Source organism: Dipodomys merriami, unplaced genomic scaffold (genome assembly GCF_024711535.1).
Source record: "Dipodomys merriami isolate MVZ:Mamm:240054 unplaced genomic scaffold, mDipMer1.0.p SCAF_3, whole genome shotgun sequence".
Classification (NCBI taxonomy): Eukaryota; Metazoa; Chordata; class Mammalia; order Rodentia; family Heteromyidae; genus Dipodomys; species Dipodomys merriami.
The window spans coordinates 80,369,012-80,392,665 of NW_027204492.1; the positions used below are offsets into that span (position 1 = coordinate 80,369,012).

The window sequence follows — 23,654 nt, forward strand, 5'->3', positions numbered from 1 at the left end:
GTTAAATTTTTTAAATTTCTTGCCTATTATTTCCTCCTATAAAGCCTGCAATGCTTTCCTGCTTCCTATCACATTTAGATATATCTCAACTCGTCTGCTTAGCTTAATTGAAGGCAATAATGTAGCTTTATTCTCCCATTCAAATTTACTTTGTACTCTTTCCAACAAGCAGGTTGCCATCACAAAGATAACTCAAATTCCTTTGTTCTTTAAGGCAAGTTGAAGAAATAAGGAAAATAAAAACAAGACACTGAAATCCCTAACAGCAAAATTTTATTTAATTGAAGTTAAGGAAAAATTTTTAATGCATGCTGAGAAAACAATACTACCCTAAACTTATAGGTTACTATCTGGTAACAAATACAAGAGGATGCTGGGAAAAGCTTTGGCATACACAACTATTGGAACCACATTATCAGAACATTTAAACACTATTAGAACCATGTTATCAGAACACTTACATAAATCACCTACTTTTATATTACACCAACTTCATGGACACCTCATCTTCTAACTCCTCATTGGCTATTTGAGTACATAGCATTCGAGGTTAAACGTTAAGACTGGAGAATAGAGAAGAAATACAGAAGTAGTAAGCATCACAACATTTGTAGCCTACATATATGAACACAACATTACGATTAATTAAGAAACAGTGCTTCAATTTTTGTGTGTGTGAAACAATATTCGGCAATGTTTAGCGCATGAGAAGACACTGCTTTGGTCCATCCACTCTTTCCAGCTTTTCAAAGTGTTTCCTGGCATTTCGGATGTTGATCAGAGTAGCTGCGGAAGCTAAGGGTGGGGGTGGGAGACACCCAACAGAGTAAGAAGGGCAGTCAAAAGAACTTCTGACAAGCAAAAACAAATAAATTAAAAAAAAACAAATCTTTCAATGTATGCCACTGAGAACATACCAGAGTAGGAGGTCCCATGTTACCAAGGTTTAATATTTCTGAAGAAGCAGAAGATATACTCATATTCTAAACACAAAACTTCTAAAAACCTTTTGGTTTGGGGCTTGTAGAATAAAACCCATTATCATATGTAACATAGTAATATTAACCTGAAGTAGGAAAAGCCAGTGCATGAGAGATATTTAAACATTTGGGAACATTCTGGAAATTCTGCCAGGACATTTATTCTAATGGCTATGACAGACATGGGTATCACAATATAGAAGCACCAAATACTCCCATCACACCCTTAAGAGAAACATGGTGCTATGGCAGATAAGAATATGCATAATTTATAAAATGTTTTAGCATTTAGTAGTTTAGTATATATATAAACTAGCCTGCCTTAGCAATCTACTACCATATATCAAGGATCTGGATTCTATTTTATTTTAAATTCCTGGATTTACATCCTGGTTTCTGAAGCTTCCATGAAGAAAAACAATGCCCTAGAGACTAAACAGATTTTCAGCTTCAAAAATATAAGCCTATTAAATAAAAACTATTCTTTAACTTTAGTAATATATATAACATATGTGTGTGTGTGTGTATAACACATAAATTTTACCAGGCTTACCGTTTTAAGTGTTTAATGAAAGTTAAAAATTTTACATTATTGTGCAATTATTTCATCTACAAAATAGTTTTTAGTATCTACTAAAGTACTAGCTCTAGGGCAATTATTTTTAAATTATGTGGCTTTGAAATTATGTCAGCTAAATTTAGACTTACGAATGGATGGATCAGACATCACGACCATCACGTAAGTGTTAGATGTAAAGATGTCAATGAAAGCAGCAAAATTAGAGTTCCTGACTTCCATACTCTGGAAAGAGGCAGCTAGCTTGCTAAAGGAGAAAGGAAAAAAATGGCTGAATGAAATAAAACAAAACAGTAGGAGCATAACAATCTCTTTTTTATGATAAACATTTTATAGCATTATACTTAAGTTCAGAAATTCCTTAAGATGGTGTCCAGTGAAATTCAAATATTGAATTTAACATGTTTTAGAAATTAAGTTTGGGCTTAATGTTGACTAAGAAATAAAAATGGGCTTAGATCTATATCCATGTTACAAACCAAGTTACAAAATACTTTTCTAATATTTAGAAAGCATCTTAGTTTGAATTATCCCTATCACTGAGGTTAATATCTATATGACTTCAACGTTACATTTAAATCCAAGAAATGACTGCATTTCTTTGAAAATAGGGTGACTATATTTGCTTGCCATTGACTATTTCTTGTAAAAAAACTAACATTCTAGAAAGTCTCAAAGAATAAATATAAAGTAGATAAACTTATTCCTACAGTATAGGCATCTACCTTTCATCAGAAGCATTATTTCCATTTTAAAAAATCTTTGCTAAAATAAATTCTTTTTCTTATATTCATAATGCTAATATTCAAATATTATTAAAAGCTGACACATTATTAGACATTTCAAGACTCTCTGGTATATCATTTCTGAATCAGTTTGTCACTAGTTTAATTATCATAATTTTATAGTAAATTTTAGTCTTTAATAAGACAAATTCTCCTTCCTTCTTTTTAAAAAAAGGTATTTTTAGGATATTCCATTTATTTCTTCTTAAGAATATTAAATATTTCAAAAGGGAACTCAATACTTTTCATACAATTCTCTACTCTTTAAGTTTATATAAATCACAGACCTGGGTTGATCTTTTCTTTTAAATTCCTGGATTTAGTAACTTGCTTTATGAAACTCTCATGAGAAAAACATAATACCCAAGAGGCTACATTACTTTTTAGCTTCAAGACTGTAAGTCTACTGACTTTTCAATAAACGATAATGATTTTCACTTCAGTCAAATGTAGATTCCATTAAAGTTTATTTTTTTTACTAAAGGAACTATTAGTATGATCAACTAGTCATTTGAATTTCTCAAAAATGACAATAGCTCTTTTCCAGCCATTAATAGATGACATGTGTAAAATCTCTTACCTACAGCTCAGCTTGAACTGCTTAATAATGTTGCTGATTTTCTCAAATCTGTGGGCATCACGCTGTTCTTTACATTGATAATGAGAAATCACCTGTGGAAGAAAAACATTGTCATTTTTTGGTGCTAGTACTGGGGCTTGAACTCTGGGCCTGTGCACTGCTTTTTCACTCAACACTGCCACTTGAGCCACAGCTCTAATTTCAGCTTTTTGGTAGTTAGCTAGATGTGAGTCTCACGGTCTTTTCTACATGGGTTGGCTTCAAATCACAATCTTTGGACTTCAGCCTCCTGCATTACACATGTGATCCACTGGTACCCAACAAACAGTGTCCTTTAAATCCATATCAAGCCAGGTGCCGGTGGCTCACGCCTGTAATCTTAGCTACTCAGAAGGCTGAGATCTGAGGATCTAGGTTCAAAGCCAGCCCGGGCAGGAAAGTCCAAAGTCCGTGAGACTCTTATCTCCAATAAACCACTCGAAAACCAGAAGTGGTGCTGTGGCTCAAGCGGTAGAGTGCTCGCCTTGAGCTGAAGAGCTGAGGGACAGTGCCCAAGCCCAGAGTTCAAGCCCCACAACCGACCCCCCCAAAAAAATCCATATCAAATACTCGTACTACCTTCTGCTAATACCTAAAGGAGGTAACTATTAGTCTCTTGGTCATCCTAGTTTTCAGGATAGACTTGTCATCTGACTTACTGTCTCCTCCCCTCTGTCTCATATTCTGTCAACATTGGGTGTGACTTCAGCCCTTGGTCATAACTTTATTAGATCATTCAAGTATTTTCTACAGTTGATCTTTGACTTATGATGATTTGACTTAACTTTACAATGCTGTGAAGGTGACATACATTAGGTAGAAAACAGTTTGAATTTTCTCATCCCAAAGATATACTTTTGTGATACTGAGCAGCAGCAAATGAGTAATAATTCCAGTGAGCCACAAAATTACAAGGGCAGACAAGGGATCTTAGTGTACTTGTGTTGCTAAGCTATTATGTTTAAGAAGCTAGGTGGATTAAATGTATTTTCAACTTGAAAAGGACATAAACCTCATCCTAAATCAAGGAGCATCTGTATTTTAGTAAACTGAAATATTTTTTCAATTGCTTTTTTATCATTAAATGTTTGCCTTACTTCAGTTTCACCAGTCTTTGATTTTATGAACTACAAAAGAAAAAGAAAAATAAATTACAACTCCTAGCTATCTATGATACAGACATACTTAAGATATTTAATTTTAATGAGGTGTACTACCAAGGGACTTTGGGAATCCTATTTTAAAATCTTAACTAGATAATTCCAGCTCCTAAAAATTGGAAAATAAAATGAGTCTGTTCAGAATGGACACTCACGCCAGCTGAAAATATTTTCCTCCTAATATTTTCTTTTTAACATTTTTTAATTATCTTTAAGTAGTTAAACAAAGGAGTTGCCATTTAACAAATCGGTTTATGAATATAATGTCTTCATCAATGTCACCATTTCAACATTCTCACCCATCCTCCTATCCACACCTATCCTCATTCTTCTTAATTTTGTAAGATATACATTGGATTCTTGTCTACATTATCTCCCTCTTCTCTTCTTCACTTGTCTACCCTTTCTCCTTAACCTTACCCTATCCCTTTTGAGTACCCACTAATGGTGTTTTATTTGGCTGAACTTTTTATTTTGCCTTTCTAAGGAATTTTGATAAAATTCCCAGGAATTTTGATAAAATCATAGAACTATCATCAAAAGTAAATGCATAGGGAAATCCCTATGAATTGATGAATATGATGCAAAACTTATACAATTCCTATACCAATGGCAGAAGAGATAGACCTTGCTTGACTTAATCTCCTTCAGTAAAAATGATCAAACACACAGCCTTGTGTGGTAGATAAGGCAAGGGAATACTAATGGAGTAGGATTCTCTTGTTCCATATGCATCCAGACAAAAAGAATAGCTTACTTTCTTACTGCTACACTTACTAGTTAGAAAGAAATGGCTCTGAGTAATTCCAAACAAGCAACCTGTTACCACTAGATGGATGCACAAAGACATTCTTTGGACTCCCTGCCTCAACGGTACCAAATACTACCATAGTTACAAACAGTATTTCCACAAAGGAAGGAGTTGTCCACAGGGACAACATCATTTAAGACTGTTTTCCCCCTGTTGGTGTAACAGCAACTGACATTTAAGTTGACATACACACACACACACACACACACACACACACACACGCGTGCGCGCACACACACACACACACACACACACACACACACACACTATGCTAGATGCTTAAAGTGATTTTGACCCAATTTAATCAACATGATAAATCTTTGATATAAGTTCCATTATCTTGTTTTATAGAAGGGGAAAATTTGCATAGAAAAGTTGAGATACATGTTTAAAATCAGCCAAGCAATGGTAGAGCTCAAAAACAAAATCATTATTGGCAGATACTCCTACAATTATCATTTACCAGGCTAGTTAGAAATTATTTCTGTAGTATGATGTAACATCTCAAACTGGTTTCTATTACTGCTATTTAAAATTTTTATTTAGGGGCTGGGAAGGGGGCTCCGTGGTAGAGTGCTTGCTTTGCATGCATGAGGCCCTGGGTTTGATTCCTCAGCACCACATAAGAAAAAAGAAAAAAAGCCGGAAGTGGCTCTGTGGCTCAAGTGGTAGAGCGCTAGCCTTGAGCTGAAGAGCTGAGGGACAGTGCCCAGGCCCAGAGTTCAAGCCCCACAACTGGACCCAAAAAAATTATTTATAAAGTAATATGAGCCTATAGCCAACATTATACTTAGTGATGAAAAGTTAAAACTGTTTCCTCTAAAACCAGGAATGAGATAAGGATGTACACTCTCTCTACTCCTATTCAATATAGTAGCAGAATTCCTAGCTAGAGCAATAGGCAAGAGGCAAAGATAAAGGGGATCCAAATAGGGAAAGAAGTAAACCCTCCCTCTTTGCAGATGACATGATCCTGTATTTAGAGAATCCCATAGATTACACTCACAAGTTACTCGAACTAACCCAAAATCTTGGGAAATTAGCAAGGTATAACATTAATCCACAAAAAATAGCTTTTCTGTATGCCAACTATGAGAGGGCAAAGCTGAAATCAAGAAAGCAACTCCTTGTGTAGTCGCCTCAAAAAAATACTTAGGAATTACTTAATCAAGGAAGTGGAAAACCTCTACAATGAAAACTTTAAAAACTTGAAAAAGGAAATTAAAGCAGATCTAAAGAAGTGGAAAAACCTCCCATGCTCCTGGATTGGGAGGATAAATATTGTGAAAATGGCAGTACTGCCAAAGGTTATCTACAAATTCAATGCAATACCCATCAATATCCCAACTTCTTTCTTTAATGAAATAAAAGAAGCAACCCAAGATTTCAGATGGAACAATAAAAGACCCCAAATAGCAAAAACAATCCTTAACAGGAAGAACAGTGCCGGAGGAACATCAATACCAAATTTCAAATTCTATTATAAAGCCATAGTAATAAAAACAGCTTGGTACTGGCACAAGAACAGGCCTGAGGATCAATGGAATAGAACTGAGGACCCAGAAATGAACCTTCAGATTTATGGTCACCTAATCTTTGATAAAGGAGCCAAAAACACTGGATGGAAGAAAGACAGCCTCTTCAACAAATGGTGTTGGCAGAATTGGCTATACATGTATAGAAAACTGAAGTTAGATCCTTACATATCACCGTGCACAAGAATCAATTTCAAATGGACCAAAGACCTCGAGGTAAAGCAGATATTGGTATAATTTGGGGAGGGGAAGGGAAAAAACAAAATGTTTAAATAGGGATACAGGTTGACCCATTGCAACAATGAGATGTAGAAGATACTATGTTGAAAAATGAACTTTACAATTTAGATGGGGGGGTGAGTGTAGTTGTGGAGGTGTGAGGGAAGGGATGGTAGGGGAAAAACAAAGGAGGAGGCAACAATGCTTGATAAAAAATGTACTCATTACCTTGGTCATGTAACTTTAACCCCTCTGTACAGTATTTTCACAATAAAAAACTTATTTTAAAAAAAGCAGATACCCTGAAAATATTATAAGAAGGAATAGGACAAACACTAGGGCTCCTTGGCACAAGTTGAAACTTTCTTAATAAAGACCCAGAAACATGACAAATGAAAGAAAGGTTAGATAAGTGGGAATTCATTAAACTGCAGCCCTTCTGCACAACAAAAGACATAGCTAGCAAGATAAATAGAAAGGCCACAGATTGGGAGAAGATTTTCACTAGCCATACAGCAGACAAAAGCCTCATATCTAAAATATACTTAAAGCTCAAAAATTAAATCCCCCAATAACAAATACTCAAAGAAACAAATACCCCATTAACAAGTGGGCTTACTTCTTCTTCTCTGAAGAAGAAGTAAGAATGGCCAATACACACATAAAGAAATGCTCAAAATCTCTGGCCATAAAAAATGCAAATCAAAACAACATTGAAATTCTACCTTACACCAGTTAGAATGGCCATTATCAAGAAATCTAATAAAAACAGATGCTGGTAGGGATGTGGCCAAAAGGGAACACTACTACACTTGGTGGGAGTGTAAACTGGTTCAGCCACTCTGGAAATCAGTAAGGTTCCTCAAAAGACTAAACATAGAGCTCCCCCTACAACCCAGAAATCCAACTCCTGGGCATTTACCCATATGACCCCAAACAACGCCATACTAAACATACCGGCACAACCATGTTCTCTGCAGGATTATTTACCATAGCTAAGATATGGAACCAACCCAGATACCCCTCATTAGATGAATTGATCAAGAAAATGGGGTCTATATACACAATGGATTTCTAGGAGAGAGGGGAGGGGAGGGGAGTGGGAAGGGAGAGGAGAGGAGAGGGCCACATACAAGCTAGGTACCAGTGGCTCGTGCCTGTAATCCTAGCTCCTAAAGGTGAGATCTAAAGAATCATGGCTCAAGGTCAAACTTTGGCACAACAAAAAGCAAAGCTGGAGATGTAGTTCAAGTGGTAGAGTGCTAGCCTAGCAAACATAAAGCCCTGAATTCAAACCCAGTACCATTCACACACACACACACACACACACACACACACACACACACACACACACACACACACACACACACACACACACACACACACACACACACACACACACACACTAAAGAACTTCTTTCTAATCACTTATTGGCAATAGTAGTTTAAAATAAGACTGCAGGGGGGGGGATTGGATGGGAGGCGGGGGGAGGCTGGGAAGGGATGTGAAGGGTAAACAAAGGAGGAGGCTGCAATGCTTGATAAGAAATGTACTCATTACCTTGCCCATGTAATTGTAACCCCTCTGTACAGTATGTTCACAAAAAATAAAAATAAAAATTTATAATAAAAAAAAGAAAAAAAAAGACTGCATACTGAAGTAATGACAAAAGGGAGTAAGATTCTTTTTGAAAGCAGGAATGTTATTCTCTTACTGAATAGAAAACGTACAAAAATCTATCTGTAATACTTCACTTAATATATTTTTTTCCAAGTCTTTCCAGTGAAGTAAGCCAGACCCAAAGAAACATAGGTCCCATGGTTTCACTTATTTTCAGTAACTACTATGTCTGAGATTAGCAGAAAAGGTCAAAAGCTATATATATATGACCAGATAAGATGATGTTAAGTGAAATGAACCCCAAGATAGGGACACAAGTGCTTTTTTCTTTCTTGCTTTTGTTTCTAACGTATTTATAGTGTACCATGTGATCTTGTTTCTTTGTATGTTCCTCCCCCTGTTTTCACTGTATTTGATGTTGGTGCCCTGCATCTTGTATATACACTTCTCTAATTTGGGGAGGGGAAGGGAAAAACAAAATGCTTAAATAGGGATACAGGTTGACCCATTGTAACAATGAGATGTGTATGTTGAAAAACAAACTTTCAATTTTAGGCAGGGGGTGGGGAGTGTAGTTGTGGTGGTGGGAGGGAAGGGATGGTAGAAGAAAAAGAAAGGAGGAGGTAACAATGCTTGATAGGAAATGTACTCATTACCTTGCTCATGTACTCATGTAACTGTAAACCCTCTGTACAGTATTTTTACAATAAAAAATGTATTAAAAATAAAAAATCTATCTGAAGAGCACAGTTCTTACCAGAAAAGTAGCTCGCTCAAACAGAAGTACTTCATCAGCCTCAATAATCTCAGCAAAATTCCTTAAATTCATTTCCAGCTGTTGAACATTGGGAATCAGCTGATAAACAATGCTGGACCAAGCCTAACAGAATAGAAGCACAATGTAATATTACTAACTGGTAGCCAGTTTCAGAGCTTTGAAGTGAATAAGTACACTACAACATATAGACAGCAAAATATAATGATAATTGAGTCCCAAATAAATACTGACATTAAATATAACACAAATGAAATGAGAATATGAAGCTAACATTTGTCTTTTACCCTTTGAGTTGAGTTTTTAACTTCAAATACCTGAGAAATGCTGGAGAAACTTCTTTCCATGGATAATGAAAAGTAAACAAGTAATTTAATGTCATCATATTGCCTTAGGAAAAAAACATTGCAGAAAATGATCTACTGTGCTAAAAAGCTTCTCATCCAGATATTCAACAAATATATGAGTCCAACAGTGTAGATTGCCTTAAAAATCAGAACCTAGATATTCAACAAATACATGAGTCCAACAGTGTAGAGTGCCTTAAAAATCAGATCCTAATAACACAATATTTAACATATACCCAAGAATAATTTGCAAAAATAGTAGAGCCACATGGACAAATGGGCCCTCCCGTCAAGAGAGGATAATGAACCATTACAAGAGAAATTACTGATATATATCATTTCCAAAGCTTTGTTGTCTTCTGTAAAACTTATCAATCAATCCAATTGCATTTACAATGTCCACTGTGTTTGCCTAATACTGACTTCATCCAGAGGAGTTAACTACACCCTCCCTCTATTTCCTTTTCTTTGTACTTCCATTCTAATACTTCCTCACTCACACTCCAATTTGTCTGGTTAGGTGTACTTTGTTCTTCTCTCCCCTACTAGAGGGCAGGAACCTGATCTTATTCATTTTGATATGTAGTAGCATCAAGCAGATAGGCAATGAGTGCTTGTTGACAAAAACTTAACATAAAAATTTAAGTCAGTTCTATGCAACATCGATGTAAGATAGTAGTGCCATGTCTCTGTTCCAATTAGTTTTATTACTTAGGCATAGGGGTTCAGGTTCCAAGTTCCCAAGTCGGTGTTAATGTCACTGCTGAATTTACCTTGGAGAAGGCACCAAAGCTAACCACAGCAGAGACATTGTCACTCACAGCAGTGTTGTGATTAGCCAATTGTCTTTGGTCGTGTTATGTATTGCCATCCTTCACACCGCAGTTGGTTCTTATCAGTGCGTCATGTCCATCCTTATTCACGGTTACCTGTTCTATGGGAATAAGGCTTTGAGAGAAATTCGGCCCATATCAATCTAGAACAGTACTTCCTAGACAGGTATCTCAAATGATGTTATTAGAGTGAAGCTGGTCAACGTAATATTGGGGGGAAAAGTATATTAGTTTTAAAAAGAGCAATGGCTATTTTTAAAGTCCAATGTCTGTTCTCCTTTGTAAGTCAGGTTTCTGTGTTTCTGGTTGTAGATACTTGTCAGATGCAGTTGAGACTGAGGTTCTAGCTACCAGTGACAGAGAAGGATCCTTTGCCTCCCAGAGTCAGACTTGTTAATGGATACAGAAGCAGTCTGAAGGAAAAGTATGACCACAGGAAGACACAAAAGGAGCCAGTCCTTACATCACTAGATCAGTAGGAAAAAGTAGTCTATTTGCTAATAAGGGTAATTTTGGCTTCATCCACATGAACTAATGTTATAACCTCTATAATTACTCCAAGAAGGGTGGCATCTGCCCCAGCAATGGAAACAATCCTTCTGGTTGAAAGAATGCTGGTCTCCAGTTCTGGTATAAAAGTTGAACCTACTCTACATTCTAGGCATAATGTGTCTCATTTTAAAATTACATTCTCCAATTTCTCCACGAAATAATTTTCTTCCAAACTTAGGCAGACTAGCTTCTATCATTACCATGTAAGTAATTACGCAAATACTAGATACAGCTCCAATCAGCATTGAGATCACAACAGGTCAAAATGGATGATAGCCATTTAGAGCACCTTTGTTATCCCAAAGACTAGGATCAAATTAATTACAACCAAACTGGATAATTCAGTGTGACCTGGTAACAATGTCAACTCAGTCTAAGTTTAAATCCCTACTCTCTAGATGATGATTAATGATGTTTGATAGTCTTCAAACAATTTCTTGTATATTATTTCTTTTTAAGTACAAATCTAGATGGCTGTGAAATAGTTTAAAAATCTTTTAGTCTTGTTAAAATACTCTTCTAGCTTTTTTCATGCTCTTAAAATGAGGGAACTCAGGAAATATACACACCTTATACAGGGTTTCATCCCAGATAGATGTTCGGAAACAAGAGCATTCCAACGGGCGAGACAAACGCCTCAGATCTTCTTCTCGCTCTTTAAAAATCTGAATTTAAAAGTTCAATGCGTTGGTCAGCATATAACTGCTTACTTCTTTCATTACAAAATCTAAGGCACAATTATTTCAGTGTATTTTAATTAGAAGCTTCTGCTCCTTCTTAAGCGGAATTTGGAGTATGAACATTATTTCGCAAACTAGGATAGAAAACATTTTAGGTTAGCTCCTGTAGCTGCTAGAATTCTTCAGGCTTAGCCTGTACTGAATGTTTACAAAAAACTAAATTATGTTGGAAAATAAAATTTATCATACAGAGAGAGGGATCTCAATAAAACATATCTAACACTCCATTCACCAAATCTGGGACATTTTAAGATAGTTATATCTATATCAGTACTTTGTACTTTAATCTTTTAACGTATATTTTCTTCCCCATATATATATACATTTATACCCATTATTTACATGTATACTATATTTAATTAACATATAGATAAGAACTATCAAATCCACAAAATTACCTAACAATTTTGGATATGTTTCTATTAATATATGCCTAAATATACATAGATATATCACACACACAGATACTTTTTCCTGATGGGTAGATTGTGTGTGTGTGTGTGTGTGTGTGTGTGTGTGTGTGTGTGTGTGTGTGTGTGTGTGTGTGTGTGTGTGTGTGTGTGTGTGTGTGTGTGTGTGTGTGTGTGTGTGTGTGTGTGTGTGTGTGTGTGTGTGTGTGCGCTATATACACTTAATTCAGCTACAGTACCTAGACAACTGGTAAAATAACAATCTGGATGCTTTTACAAAGGAAGTTTTTAAAAGAGATTAACATTTAAGTAAGTAGACTTTTAGTAAAGCATATTACCTTCCACAATGTTGGTGGGCCACATAAATAAGTTGAAAGCCTTAGGAGTAAGAGACTGACATTCTGAAGAAAAAGGAATTCTGCCTCTAGACTGCCTCTATACTGTGATATGTAAGCTCAGTTTTTCCATAGGTCTCTAGTTTGTGGGTGTGCCCTACAGAATTCAAACTTGCCAGTCTCCACAATTATTAAGCCAGCCAGTTTCCCTAAAATAAACTAGCTTCTTTGCCTCTGTCTCTTAGTTTTTTTTCCCTCTCCCTCCTTCCCCCCATCACATATATGTGTGTATGTGTTTGTGTATTCTCACACTCTGTTTATTGATTCTGTTACTCTGGAGACCCTAATGCAGATTTTAGAACTGAGAGTTCTAGAAGAGAATCTTAAGTATTTTGAAGTTTCTGAAATTGGTTTCCTAATATATTTGTATTTAAAGGTGCTAATGATCCTATTTCCAGTAGTAAAAAGAGCACTGATAGTTAATGGTATGATTTGGCAACAGAAATACTGAAGATTCCTAGCAAAATACTTAAAAGACACAAGATTCTGTGTACAAGATTCATATGTAAATGAATTACTTTTGTCCAAATGTAATACTAACAAAATATTCAGACTGATGTTATCTGTGCTAGACAAAGGGGGGGAAGAAAAGGATGAGCTTTGAATGAGATTTGAATCCCCAGTCCAATCACTGCATAAACCACCTCAAGGTCTCTGTATTTGCCCTGAAAGAAACCCTTACTTCCTAGTCATAGACTGAAGAAAGATTGCTGAAAATTAAATTTAGAATTCATCATGTGACTAGCCAAACAACAATGCATATTGAATTGCCAGTTTCACAGACTATCTGCTGTTAAAGCAAGGGCTGACTATAACGGAATGGGATGTGAGAGATTGGAATAAAGGTCATATAAGACTTGGGAAGAGCCTGAGGACATTGAAGTTCTAAATTCTCAAGTCTTCACAAGTAGAAGCAGACACTCCATTTCTACTTGAGATTGACCCTATTTTGCCTGAAGAAACTATAATGGCCCACTCTGAGGGATTTTTGCAGGGATATGCAGGGATTTTGGTTGCCTTTCCCTTTTTATAAGATATTACACTGGTCAATTACATTGATGAAAGTGCACCAAATGGATCCACCAAGCAAGAAGTAGTTCTAGAGGCACGAGGTCAGAGCTACTTGTATATGTGTGATCTAAGAAAGATCCTTTTCTATTGGTGGTTATCTTCTTTGACCAGGCATGCAGCTTCAAGAAGGATATGTATAGAATGGAGTGGGGGAGGGGAGAGAACACCCAGGTAGCCATCAGGTTCGGCTAAATCTTCCTAGTGATCAATGGGGTGAGAGACAGCCACAGCCAGATTGCTTTATATCTGACCCCTACCATTTCTCCTAGCCACAAGCTAGACTCAAAATCCCAGAAGATACAAGGTAAGGTACAAAGTGTCTGCCATGAGAAAGGGTCCTACATCCCAGAAGAATGATATATTTTTTTCCAATCTATATAGACTAGAAAATAGGGACCAGGTGTAGGAACCTCTATCCCTGCATCTTGTCTTTGATGATGGCACTAGTCTCAAGAATCCCTTCAGTAACTTGAAATTGCTTTTGACTTACTGTTTTTCTAGGTAGAAGCAGTTCCAGTGGCTTCTGCTTGGCTTTTTCTATCATAACGATAGGAAAGGTTAGGTAAGGTCAAGGTCAAGGTAAAGGTAAAGGTAAGGTAAGGTAAAGGATCCAATATGAGGATTCTACCGTATTTCTAAGTACTATTTCAGTTAGCAATGTTGTATTCCAAAATTGGGAGAGTCATGACAGTACCGTTTTGGAGACCTAATGGGCCCACTGAGACAAATTGGAAGTAAAATTCCATTGACCACCAGACCTCCTTAAGTCTCAATTCTGACTATTGTCATTCCCCCCACCCCTACTTCTCCCCAAATCTCATGAGGTATCATTTGCTTTTAGGTGGCAAGACCAACAATACACCTTCAATTAACCTACCAACTGGGGAGCTACCAACTGTCTAGCCCTATGTAATAATTTAATTTGCAGGGATTTTGGTTACCTTTTCCTTTTACAGATACTACACTGGTCCATTACATTAATGAAAATGCACCAAATGGACCCACCAAGCAAGAAGTAGTTATTCTAAAAATGTATCTGCATATCAAAGGGGAGGAAATAAATCTCAAAAAAAAAAAAACTCAGGAGTTCAACCTCAGTGAAATTCCTAAAAGTCCAGTGTTGTGGGACATGCTGAGATACTCTTTCTAATAAGAATAAATTGTTTTGACTGGCCTATTCCACATCCAAGAAAAAGGCACAATGTATGGCAAGCCTGTTTGGATCCTAGAAGCAACACATTCCTTACTTGGATGTGTTCCTCAAGCTTACTTACCAAGTGATTGACCTAATAAGCTACTGGCCTTGAGTATTGCCTAGGATAGAAGACTGCCTGTTAACAGGTCCAGGCTGCTATGCAAGCCTCTCTGCCTCTGGGACTGTATCATCTAGCAAATCCAAGGTTGTGTGAAATGACTGTGGCAGATGGGGATTCTCTCAGGAGCTTTTGGGAGGTCCTATAGGTTAAATCTAACATATACCTTTAAGGATGAAAGCCATCCTCCACAGATACTTTCCATTTGGAAAACAGTTCTTGGCTTACGGAATTTTCAGTGGCTATAAATAGACTTGGGTAAGTAGAGATGTGGCTCAGGTGGTAAAGCACTAGCCTTGAATGAAAGCTCAGGGACAGAGCCCAAGCCCCAAGTTCAAGCCCTAGAAACAACCCACCCCCAAAAAAAGGAGCGAATGAATGACAATGAAGGGTTTGAGTCCGATCAAGGTATATCGTATGCATATATGGACACGTCAAAATGAAATCCCTTTGTCATCTAATTGATGCTCCTAAAAAATGTGGGAATTTTTTTAAAAATATAAAGGCTGTCACATTGTCCACTAGGTGGCAATACCTTCCAAGGCTAGGGAAAGGTTCTCTAGAGGTGGTAAATGCTGTGACTCGAGTTGAGTATATGGTGCTTTTTCTTCTATCATGAGGATTCATAAGTCCAGGATACAAAGTGTAGCATCACTTGCTATCTGCCTGCCATCACCAAGGGTAGGAGATAAAGTTGTTTCTTGCTCTTGTCACCTTATATTCTCCCTGCCTGCAGGTCTCAGTTCTTTCATCATCATCATTACCTTTAAATAGGTGTAAAAAGTTCTTTCAATTCAACATGTCAGGTCACAGTTCTAAAGGCAGGAAACACAAAAATAATTCCACCAAAATGGAGATTAAGAGTGCTACTCAGCCACAAAGGGTTCATTGTGCCTCTGGATCAAACTGCCAACCTGTGTTATTGATCCTGACTATCAAGGTGGAAGCTGGACTGTTTCCTCACAAAACAGATAAGGAAAGGTATCTCCGGAATACAAGAGATTGCTTAGGCCATCTCCTAGTAATATCATACTTTAAAGTGTTAGAAAACTATAACTTCCTAATCTATGCATTTCTGCTAATGGACATACCACTAGGAATATTAAGGTCTGGTTCAGCCCTCATGTAAAGAACTACAATCAGCTGAGGTGCTTGCTGTAGGCAAAGGAAATCTGGAACTCTAGAAGGTAGCTTACTAGCTGTAACACATGACCAGTTATACAAATAAGTATATGTCATGAGTATTTCAACTCTGTTATAAACATATACATGAATATATATAATCATAAGCTGGTTTTCTTCTGGCTTATTAATGTAAGATTTTTATATACTTTATATACTATTTATATCTTATACTTAACTTATATGATATTAAGCAGAACAGTAAATACTTTTTTTTTTTTTTTTGCTGGTCGTGGAGCTTGAACTTGGGCACTGTCCTGAGCTCTTCAGCTCAAGGCTAGCACTCTACCACTTGAGCCATAGCACCTACTTCCAGCTTTTTCTGTGTATGTGGTACTGAGGAATCGAACCCAGGGCCTCATGCATGCAAGGCAAGCACTCTACCCCTGAGCCATGTTCCCAGCCCCCAGAACAGTAAATACTATCCCAGGACTTTGCATACATTTGGGGTTAAAAGGGTTAGTCTGTTTCTAATTGTACACATGATAGTTATATCATGTAAAATGGAAATATGACCTTGTTATTATATTTATCTGGAGCCTAAGTAAGGTTTCAGGAGATGAGTATAACTGTCCTGTTGACAAGGAGTAGACCATAATGGTTACTTTTATATGGTAACTTGGCTATGTTATAGTAGCTAGATATTTGGTCAAATAGTAATATAGATTTTGCTGTGAACATACATTTCAGATGAGATTGTCATTGAATTCACTAGACTTTGGGGAAAACAGATTACTCTCCATTATGTGAGTGGTCGTTATCTGTCATTTAAAGGCCTCAAAGGCAAACAGTTCATCCTACTTTCTAATTCTAACTGCCACATAATTCCCACTCCCTAGCCTATCTGTCTGCTCTCAAGATTTCAGGCCCACTACCCCCTTATGACAAATACTTACTGTCTTTTTTGTCTTTCTGTCTTTCTATACAAAGATATCTGACTGGTTCTGTTTCTCTAGAAAACCCTATCACATACATATACATACTCATACACACACGGAAATATCAAAGCTTAAATTTATATTTTAGGAAGCACTCTCATCATTTTAAAGCTTTTCAAGAATAAGTCTTTAGTGAAATTAAACATTTTCTTAAGTTTAAAATTACTTAAAGAATATTAACCTAGTTGTAAAGCAGAGACAGGAAGATCACAGTTCAAGGTCAGTACAGGCCAAAAAAGGTAGCAAGATTCTAACACAATTAATAAGCCAGGCTTGGTGATATATTCCTGAAATTCCAGCAACAAAGGTAGGTAGGCATACAGTCTGCATCATACAAAAAATCCATGACTCTAGCTTAAAAAACAAAACAAAACAAAACAAAAAACCAGAAATCCTAAGCCAGGCTGGCACTGGTAGCTCATACCTGTAATCCTAGTTACTCAAGAGGCTCAGATCTGAGGATTAGAATTTGAAGGAAGCCTAGGCAGAAAATCTGAGGATTAGAATTTGAAGGAAGCCTAGGCAGAAAAGTCCATGAGATTCTTATCTCCAATTAACCACCAAAAAAGCCAGAAGTGGAGCTGTGGACCAAATGGTAGAGCACTAGCCTTCAGCAAAAGAATCTCAGGGAAAATGGCAAAGCCCTACCCCAGGACAGGCAGGCACGCGCGCGCACGCGCATGCACACACACACACACACACACACAACAACAACAACAACAACAACAACAACAACAGCAAAAAAGGGCTGGAGGTGTGGCTCAAAACAGCACTAGCCTAGCAAGGTACTGTGTTCAGACCTTAGTATCACTAACGCCGCTCCCCCCCAAAAAAACTGAGACTATCTGAAGATATTTATATTGGCACGTAGGAAAAAAAAATAACATGATCACTCAAAACAAAAAATGGCTGAAACATACATTGTGAGCTCATTTGTTGAAATGCTCTAGGATTTTCTACTGCAATTCTAAGGAATTAAATTACTTTTCCAGTGTTGGGAATTGAAGCTAGGACTTCATTTATACAAGGCAAGCACTCTACTCTAAGCTATATCCTCAATCCTTGAAATACTTTTTGCATGTGTGTGTGTGTGCTAGTACTCGGGCTTGAATTCAAGGCCTCATACTCCCACTTGGCTTTTTGCTGAAGGCTGGTGCCCTACCATTTGACCACTCCTCCACTTCTAGCTTTTTAATAGTTAATTTAAATTAAAAAAATCTAATGGGCTTTTATGCCTAGGCTGGCTTCAAACCTCAATCCTCAGATACCAGCCTCCTGAGTAACTAGGATTACAAGCATGAGCCTCTGGGGCCCAGCTCCTGAAATGCTTTTTAAAAGAAATAGAACAAAAGATCAACAATAACAAAACTCTCAAAAACCCAAGACTCATAGTACACACATTATTTCCTAAGATAGGAAGGGGGAAGTAAAAAATACCAATGGAAACATTGGATATTCAAAAGTAGTATTCTGAGCCAGGTGCTGCAGCATGGGCAGGAAAGTCCCTAACACTCTTATCTCTAATTAACCACCAAAACAGCAAGAAGTGGATCTGTGGCTCAAGTGGTAGAGCAGTGGCCTTCATTTTAAAAAAAAAACAGAAAGAAAGAAAGAAAGAAAGAAAGAAAGAAAGAAAGAAAGAAAGAAAGAAAGAAAGAAAGAAAGAAAGAAAGAAAGAAAGAAAGAAAGAAAGAAAGAGAAAGAAAGAAAGAAAGAAAGAAAGAAAGAAAGAAAGAAAGAAAGAAAGAAAGAAAGAAAGAAAGAAAAAAAGAAAGGTCAGGAACAGCACCCAGGCCCCTGTGTTCAAGCCCCATGACTGACAAAAAAATGTATTCTGAGTCAAATATAAAAGCCTTCCAAAGCTAAACAGCAAAACACTGGAAGCAATCCTGTAACAATACCACAACTATTGTCAAGAAAGTATTTAGTCTAAAGATATTCTGACACTTTTACATTCCAACTCAAGAAGGAACTATATTCTTTTACAAGACAAATATATTCTAAAACTGCTTTCGCTACTTTCACTGTAGGACATATTAGACCTTAAAATCCCATCCTCTTGAACTGAACAAACTGACTTGCCTGTCCTACAGTCTCATACCTAGGAATTTACTATTTCTACTGTATCTTTTCTATAGTGGGCCTTGAGCACTCTCTTGGCTATTCAGAGTTTTGTTTTGTTCTGTTTCGTTTTGTTTTGTCAGTCGTGGGGCTTGAACTCTGGGCCTGGGTGCTGTCCCTCAGCTCTTCAGCTCAAGGCGAGTGCTCTACCTCTTGAGCCACAGCACCACTTCCGGTTTTCTAGTGGTTAATTGGAGATAAGAGTCTCACGGATTTTTCTGCCTGGGCTGGCTTTGAACCTCGATCCTCAGATCTCAGCCTCCTGAGTAGCTAGGATTACAGGCATGAGCCACTGGTGCCCAGCTTATTCACAGTTTTTTGTTGTTGTTGTTTTAAGACACAGCCTGTTGCTATCTCTTAGCTTTTTCACTCAAGGTTAGTCCAGCTAACCACTTTCAGGAGGCTCAGATCTGAGGATTGGGTTTGAAGGAAGCCTAGGCAGAAAAGTCCGTGAGATTCTTATCTTTAATTAACCACCAAAAAAGCCACAGCTCCACTTTCAGCTTTTGGAGGGTTACTTGGAGATAAAAGTCTCATGGATTTTCCTACCAGAACTGACTTCAAACCTAGATCCTCAAATCTCAACCTCCTGTGTAGCACCCACCTAGGCTATTCTGGCTTATGAGCAATTACCTAATTGGTTTTTGTAGGAGTAGTGACAATATTCTCCCTATGATGTTTTCTTTTATTTAAAATTATATGTACTAATTCATTCATGCCAAAGAGAATATACTTCCAGTACCATTATGAGGGATTTTTCATAGTGCTTTACATAGCATGCTTGTTATTACTTAAACGGATGCATATACAGCTTTCATAGTAAAACAAGGGGAAATATATTTATAAAGTAAGCCAGGTGTGGTGGCTCATAGATATAATTCCAGCTACTTAGAAGGTAGATAGGAGGATTTTGGTTTGAGGCCAGCCTGGGAAAAAAATTAGAGAGGCCCTATCTCAGCATCAAACCAGGTATGGTAGTTCCTGACTATAAATTTATCTATATGAGAGGCAAATGCAGGAGGATTTCAGTTTGAGGCCATCTCTAAGCAAAAGCAAAAGACCCTTTCTGAAAAATAACTAAAGCTCAAGAGAACTGTAGGCATATGTCAAGTTTTAGAGTACCTGCCTAGCAAACATGAGGCCATGAGTTCAAACCTCAGTACCACCAACAGATCAGATTATATAGGAAGTGGCGCTGTAGCTCAAGTTGTAGAGCGCTCGCCTTGAGCTGAAGAGCTGAGGGACAGCGCCCAGGCCCAGAGTTCGAGCCCCACGGCCGACCAAAAAAACAAACAAACAAACAGATTATATATATAGATACTGCTTAATGATACCAATTCTGAAAATTATTTAAGTGAATACTGTGTTTCTCTTACCATGGAAAATATAGTCAAGAATTTCATTTAAGATAGGGTCTCACCATGTTTCTCAGGTTGGTCTTGAACTCATTGGACCAACTGATGCTTCCACCTCAGCCTCTCAAGCAGCTGAGACTATAGGGATGTACCACCATGCCAAGCTAAGAATGTTTGTTAAATGACAGCATTTCAGCCTGACAGCTTTTTTCCAGAACATAAATACTACAAATACCTATACTTCCACAAAAGAAATCCACAAAGCATGTCAATCATTTGGCCTAACACCTTTACTATTTCTTACCAGGTCCCGTTGATCTTCTTGTACCAAATCCATTTTGTGAACCAAGCAAAAGATTTTGGCATCTGGAGAGTTCTGTAGAATGGCTTCCAGGCATGACTGGTAATAGTGCATGTCCTTCTCAAGTTCCCGGCTCTCCACATCAAAAACATAAATCAGAACCTCAACATTTCGGAAGATGTTGTCACGTTGGCTAGTGAAATAATTTTCCATGAAGGTGTCTTGTCTGTTTGGAAAACAAAATCTAGATAGTAAGCAAGCCCTTGGTTCAATTACTCCTACTTATGACCTATTTTTGTTAAGTGAAAAATAATCTATGACTTTAATTTAGAGAAAATAATAGCAAACAGGTTGGAGGATCTTGAGCCTTGAGCCAAAATTTACAAACTTGTATCCTCTCTGCCCATTCCTCAAGTCCTGAACACACTAACATTCTCTGTTCCTCTTGTGGCTGATTTGTACCCCATAGGGGTGTGGGGAGGTCCTGGGGTTTGAATTCAGGGCTTGGGTGCTGTCTCTGAGCTTCTTTTGCTCAAGGATAGCTCTCTACCACTTGAGCCACAATGCCACTTCCAGCTTTTCCTGAGTAGTTGATTGGAGGCAAGTCTCGTGGACTTTTCCTGCCTAAGCTTACTTTGAACCTCAATCCTTAGATCTCAGCCTTCTGAGAGTAGCTAGAATTACAGATGTGACCCACCAGCATATAGCTGTGCATGATTTTTAATTGATGCATTAGTTTCCTAGATAGCAAGGTAATAATAATAACCCCGTAACTTCTCAGCTTTTCTGTTTAGTATTGGGGTGCAGACTCAGGGCCTCATATACTCGCTCAACTTGCTTGCTCAGCTGGCACTCTACACTTGAGCCATGTACCCAGCCTAGATTTTGCTGGTTGTTTGGAGATGGAGTCTCACATTCTTTTCTGCCTGGGTTGGTATTGAACAGTGATCATCCAGATCTCAGTCTCCTGAGTAGCTAGGGTTACAGGTATAAGCCACCAGTGTTCAGCCAATTTCTCATCTTGAAAACAATGTTAGATGCTCAGTGAACATTTCCTGAATCAATACCGTACTAGCCAAATATTCTAAAACATGAAAATTACTTTAGTGATAACCTTTTAGCAGAATATTATTCTTTGCTTTTTAATCTGAGTTCCATTTCCCAAAATGTTCTTCAGTTAACTTCTGAAGAGCAGAAAACAGCAGCATTGTATAGTAGGGGGAAAAGTCAGGAATCTAGGTTCAATGTTATGCACCTGCTGCTAATTAGTGTGTGACCCTGGGAGAATCATAATCTCCTCGGACTTCAGTTGTCTTATCTGTAAAAATAAACATCACATCTTAGTCTCCAAAAGCAAAGGACTTGGACTGATTTCTTAGTATAAATTAGAGAAATCTAAGTAATAATGAGAAACGGCTGCTAGACTGTTATGTGATCCATCTGCTCACAGGAATGGGATCATTTTCTTAGAGACTAATTATTACATTATTCTTTCAAAAAAATATTAACTGTGCACCTATTCTATATGTGGCTGGGAAATATTGAGTTGGCAATAATATATGATTTTCATTTTGCATATATTATCTTCTGGTCATCAAAATAACCCAGTGAATTGGAACCATTACTTTCCCTCTTTTTTTTGTGGTTGTTGTTGTTGGTCACGGGGTTGAACTCTGGGCCAGAGCGCTGTCCCTCAGCTTTTCAGCTCAAGCCTAGAGCATCTACCACTTGAGCCACAGCACCACTTCCAGTTTTCTGGCGGTTTATTGGAGACAAGAGTCTCATAGACTCTTTTGCCCAGGCTGGCTTTGAACCATAATCCTCAGATCTCAGCCTCCGTAGTAGCTAGGATTACAGGCATGAGCCACTGTTGTCCAGCTACTTTCCCTCTTGTACAGATGAAGAAGCTGTAGCTCAGAAGCTCAGCTTCTGATCTGTACAAGATAACACACTAACAGAACTGAGATTAAACCCTAGTGTAACTCCAGTGCTTGCATTCCTAGTCACTGGGTATTGTACAATGCTGTTTCAGCACAAAGATGCAAATAACCATAGGACAGAGAGTAACATCAACATACAATCACAGTGAGTGTGCCTTAGTGATGGGATATTTTCTAAGTGCCTTGTCATGAGAGAAAACATTGTCTCCTTCTTGTCCAACAACGGGTAACTCAAGAGAAAAATCTCAGCGCTAAGCCTACTTTTAGATAATGATGAAATAACTAAGAACGAAGTAGTCTGGTATGATGATAGTAAGACCTCTCTCAGCACTGGTATTGGACCATCTGAGACACAAATCTAACTTATGTTCTTGCAAGACAAGGGATTATCTACCCATACTACACATACTTAGATCAAGCATGGAGCTTGTATTAGAGCTATTTAAACACATCACAAACAAAGGATATTTGCACAAACTTAGAGATCTTTATCCATGAAGAAATTTCTATCCAATGTACCTATTACAAGTGACAGTTCCTCTAAGTGTATTTACCATGCTGACTGTAGAAGATGTCATGGGTATTATCATCAATTTCACAAACAAATAAGCAGATGGTACTTACCCACCACAATCCCATAGGTTCAAAACCAGGTTTCCCAGAAATCGGACATGAGAATGTTCTACATCAACTGGAAGACAAATATAATAAATCTAGTAATTGAAGCAAGCACAGTAAAATTTAAGACAAGCAAAGCACTATCCCACGGACTTTAGAAGGACCAAAGTGGAGTGAAATGCTCAAAGCCACAACAAGAAGGTGATTTTCAGCTTAGTAACGTGGTTTAGTGGCAAGGAGGACACAACTAAACTAACTTCAGCTATGTAAGTCATTTTACATTTTAGTAGTTTAGTACTCAGTGCAAAAACAATCTCCAATTATAATAACAATGTTAAAATTTAACATGTAAGACAATGACCTAAACCACTTAATAGATTGTCCCTGTTCCACCTGCACTTACCAATTTCCCTCACAAAAATAAAACAAAAACAAAAATCAAACATAAAACAAACA

At 37.5% G+C, this 23,654-nt stretch overlaps 1 protein-coding gene across 3 annotated transcripts in view; it reads right to left on the bottom strand.

The window, feature by feature from the left end:
- Positions 1-318: 318 nt before the first annotated feature.
- The window catches only part of Rragb (Ras related GTP binding B), a 34,982-nt gene continuing 11,646 nt past the window's right edge, over positions 319-23,654 (bottom strand). For 2 of the 3 annotated variants that reach the window (XM_070040372.1, XM_070040370.1), the window contains 7 exons: positions 23,205-23,271; positions 20,644-20,866; positions 11,384-11,479; positions 9,065-9,187; positions 2,923-3,014; positions 1,689-1,804; positions 319-795 (listed from right to left, as the gene is read on the bottom strand). In XM_070040372.1, coding sequence (XP_069896473.1) covers positions 698-795; positions 1,689-1,804; positions 2,923-3,014; positions 9,065-9,187; positions 11,384-11,479; positions 20,644-20,866; positions 23,205-23,271 — 815 coding nt within the window. In that variant the 3' untranslated portion in view covers positions 319-697. The remainder of the gene's footprint in view (positions 796-1,688; positions 1,805-2,922; positions 3,015-9,064; positions 9,188-11,383; positions 11,480-20,643; positions 20,867-23,204; positions 23,272-23,654) is intronic. The other variant, XM_070040371.1, reaches the window with a different exon arrangement.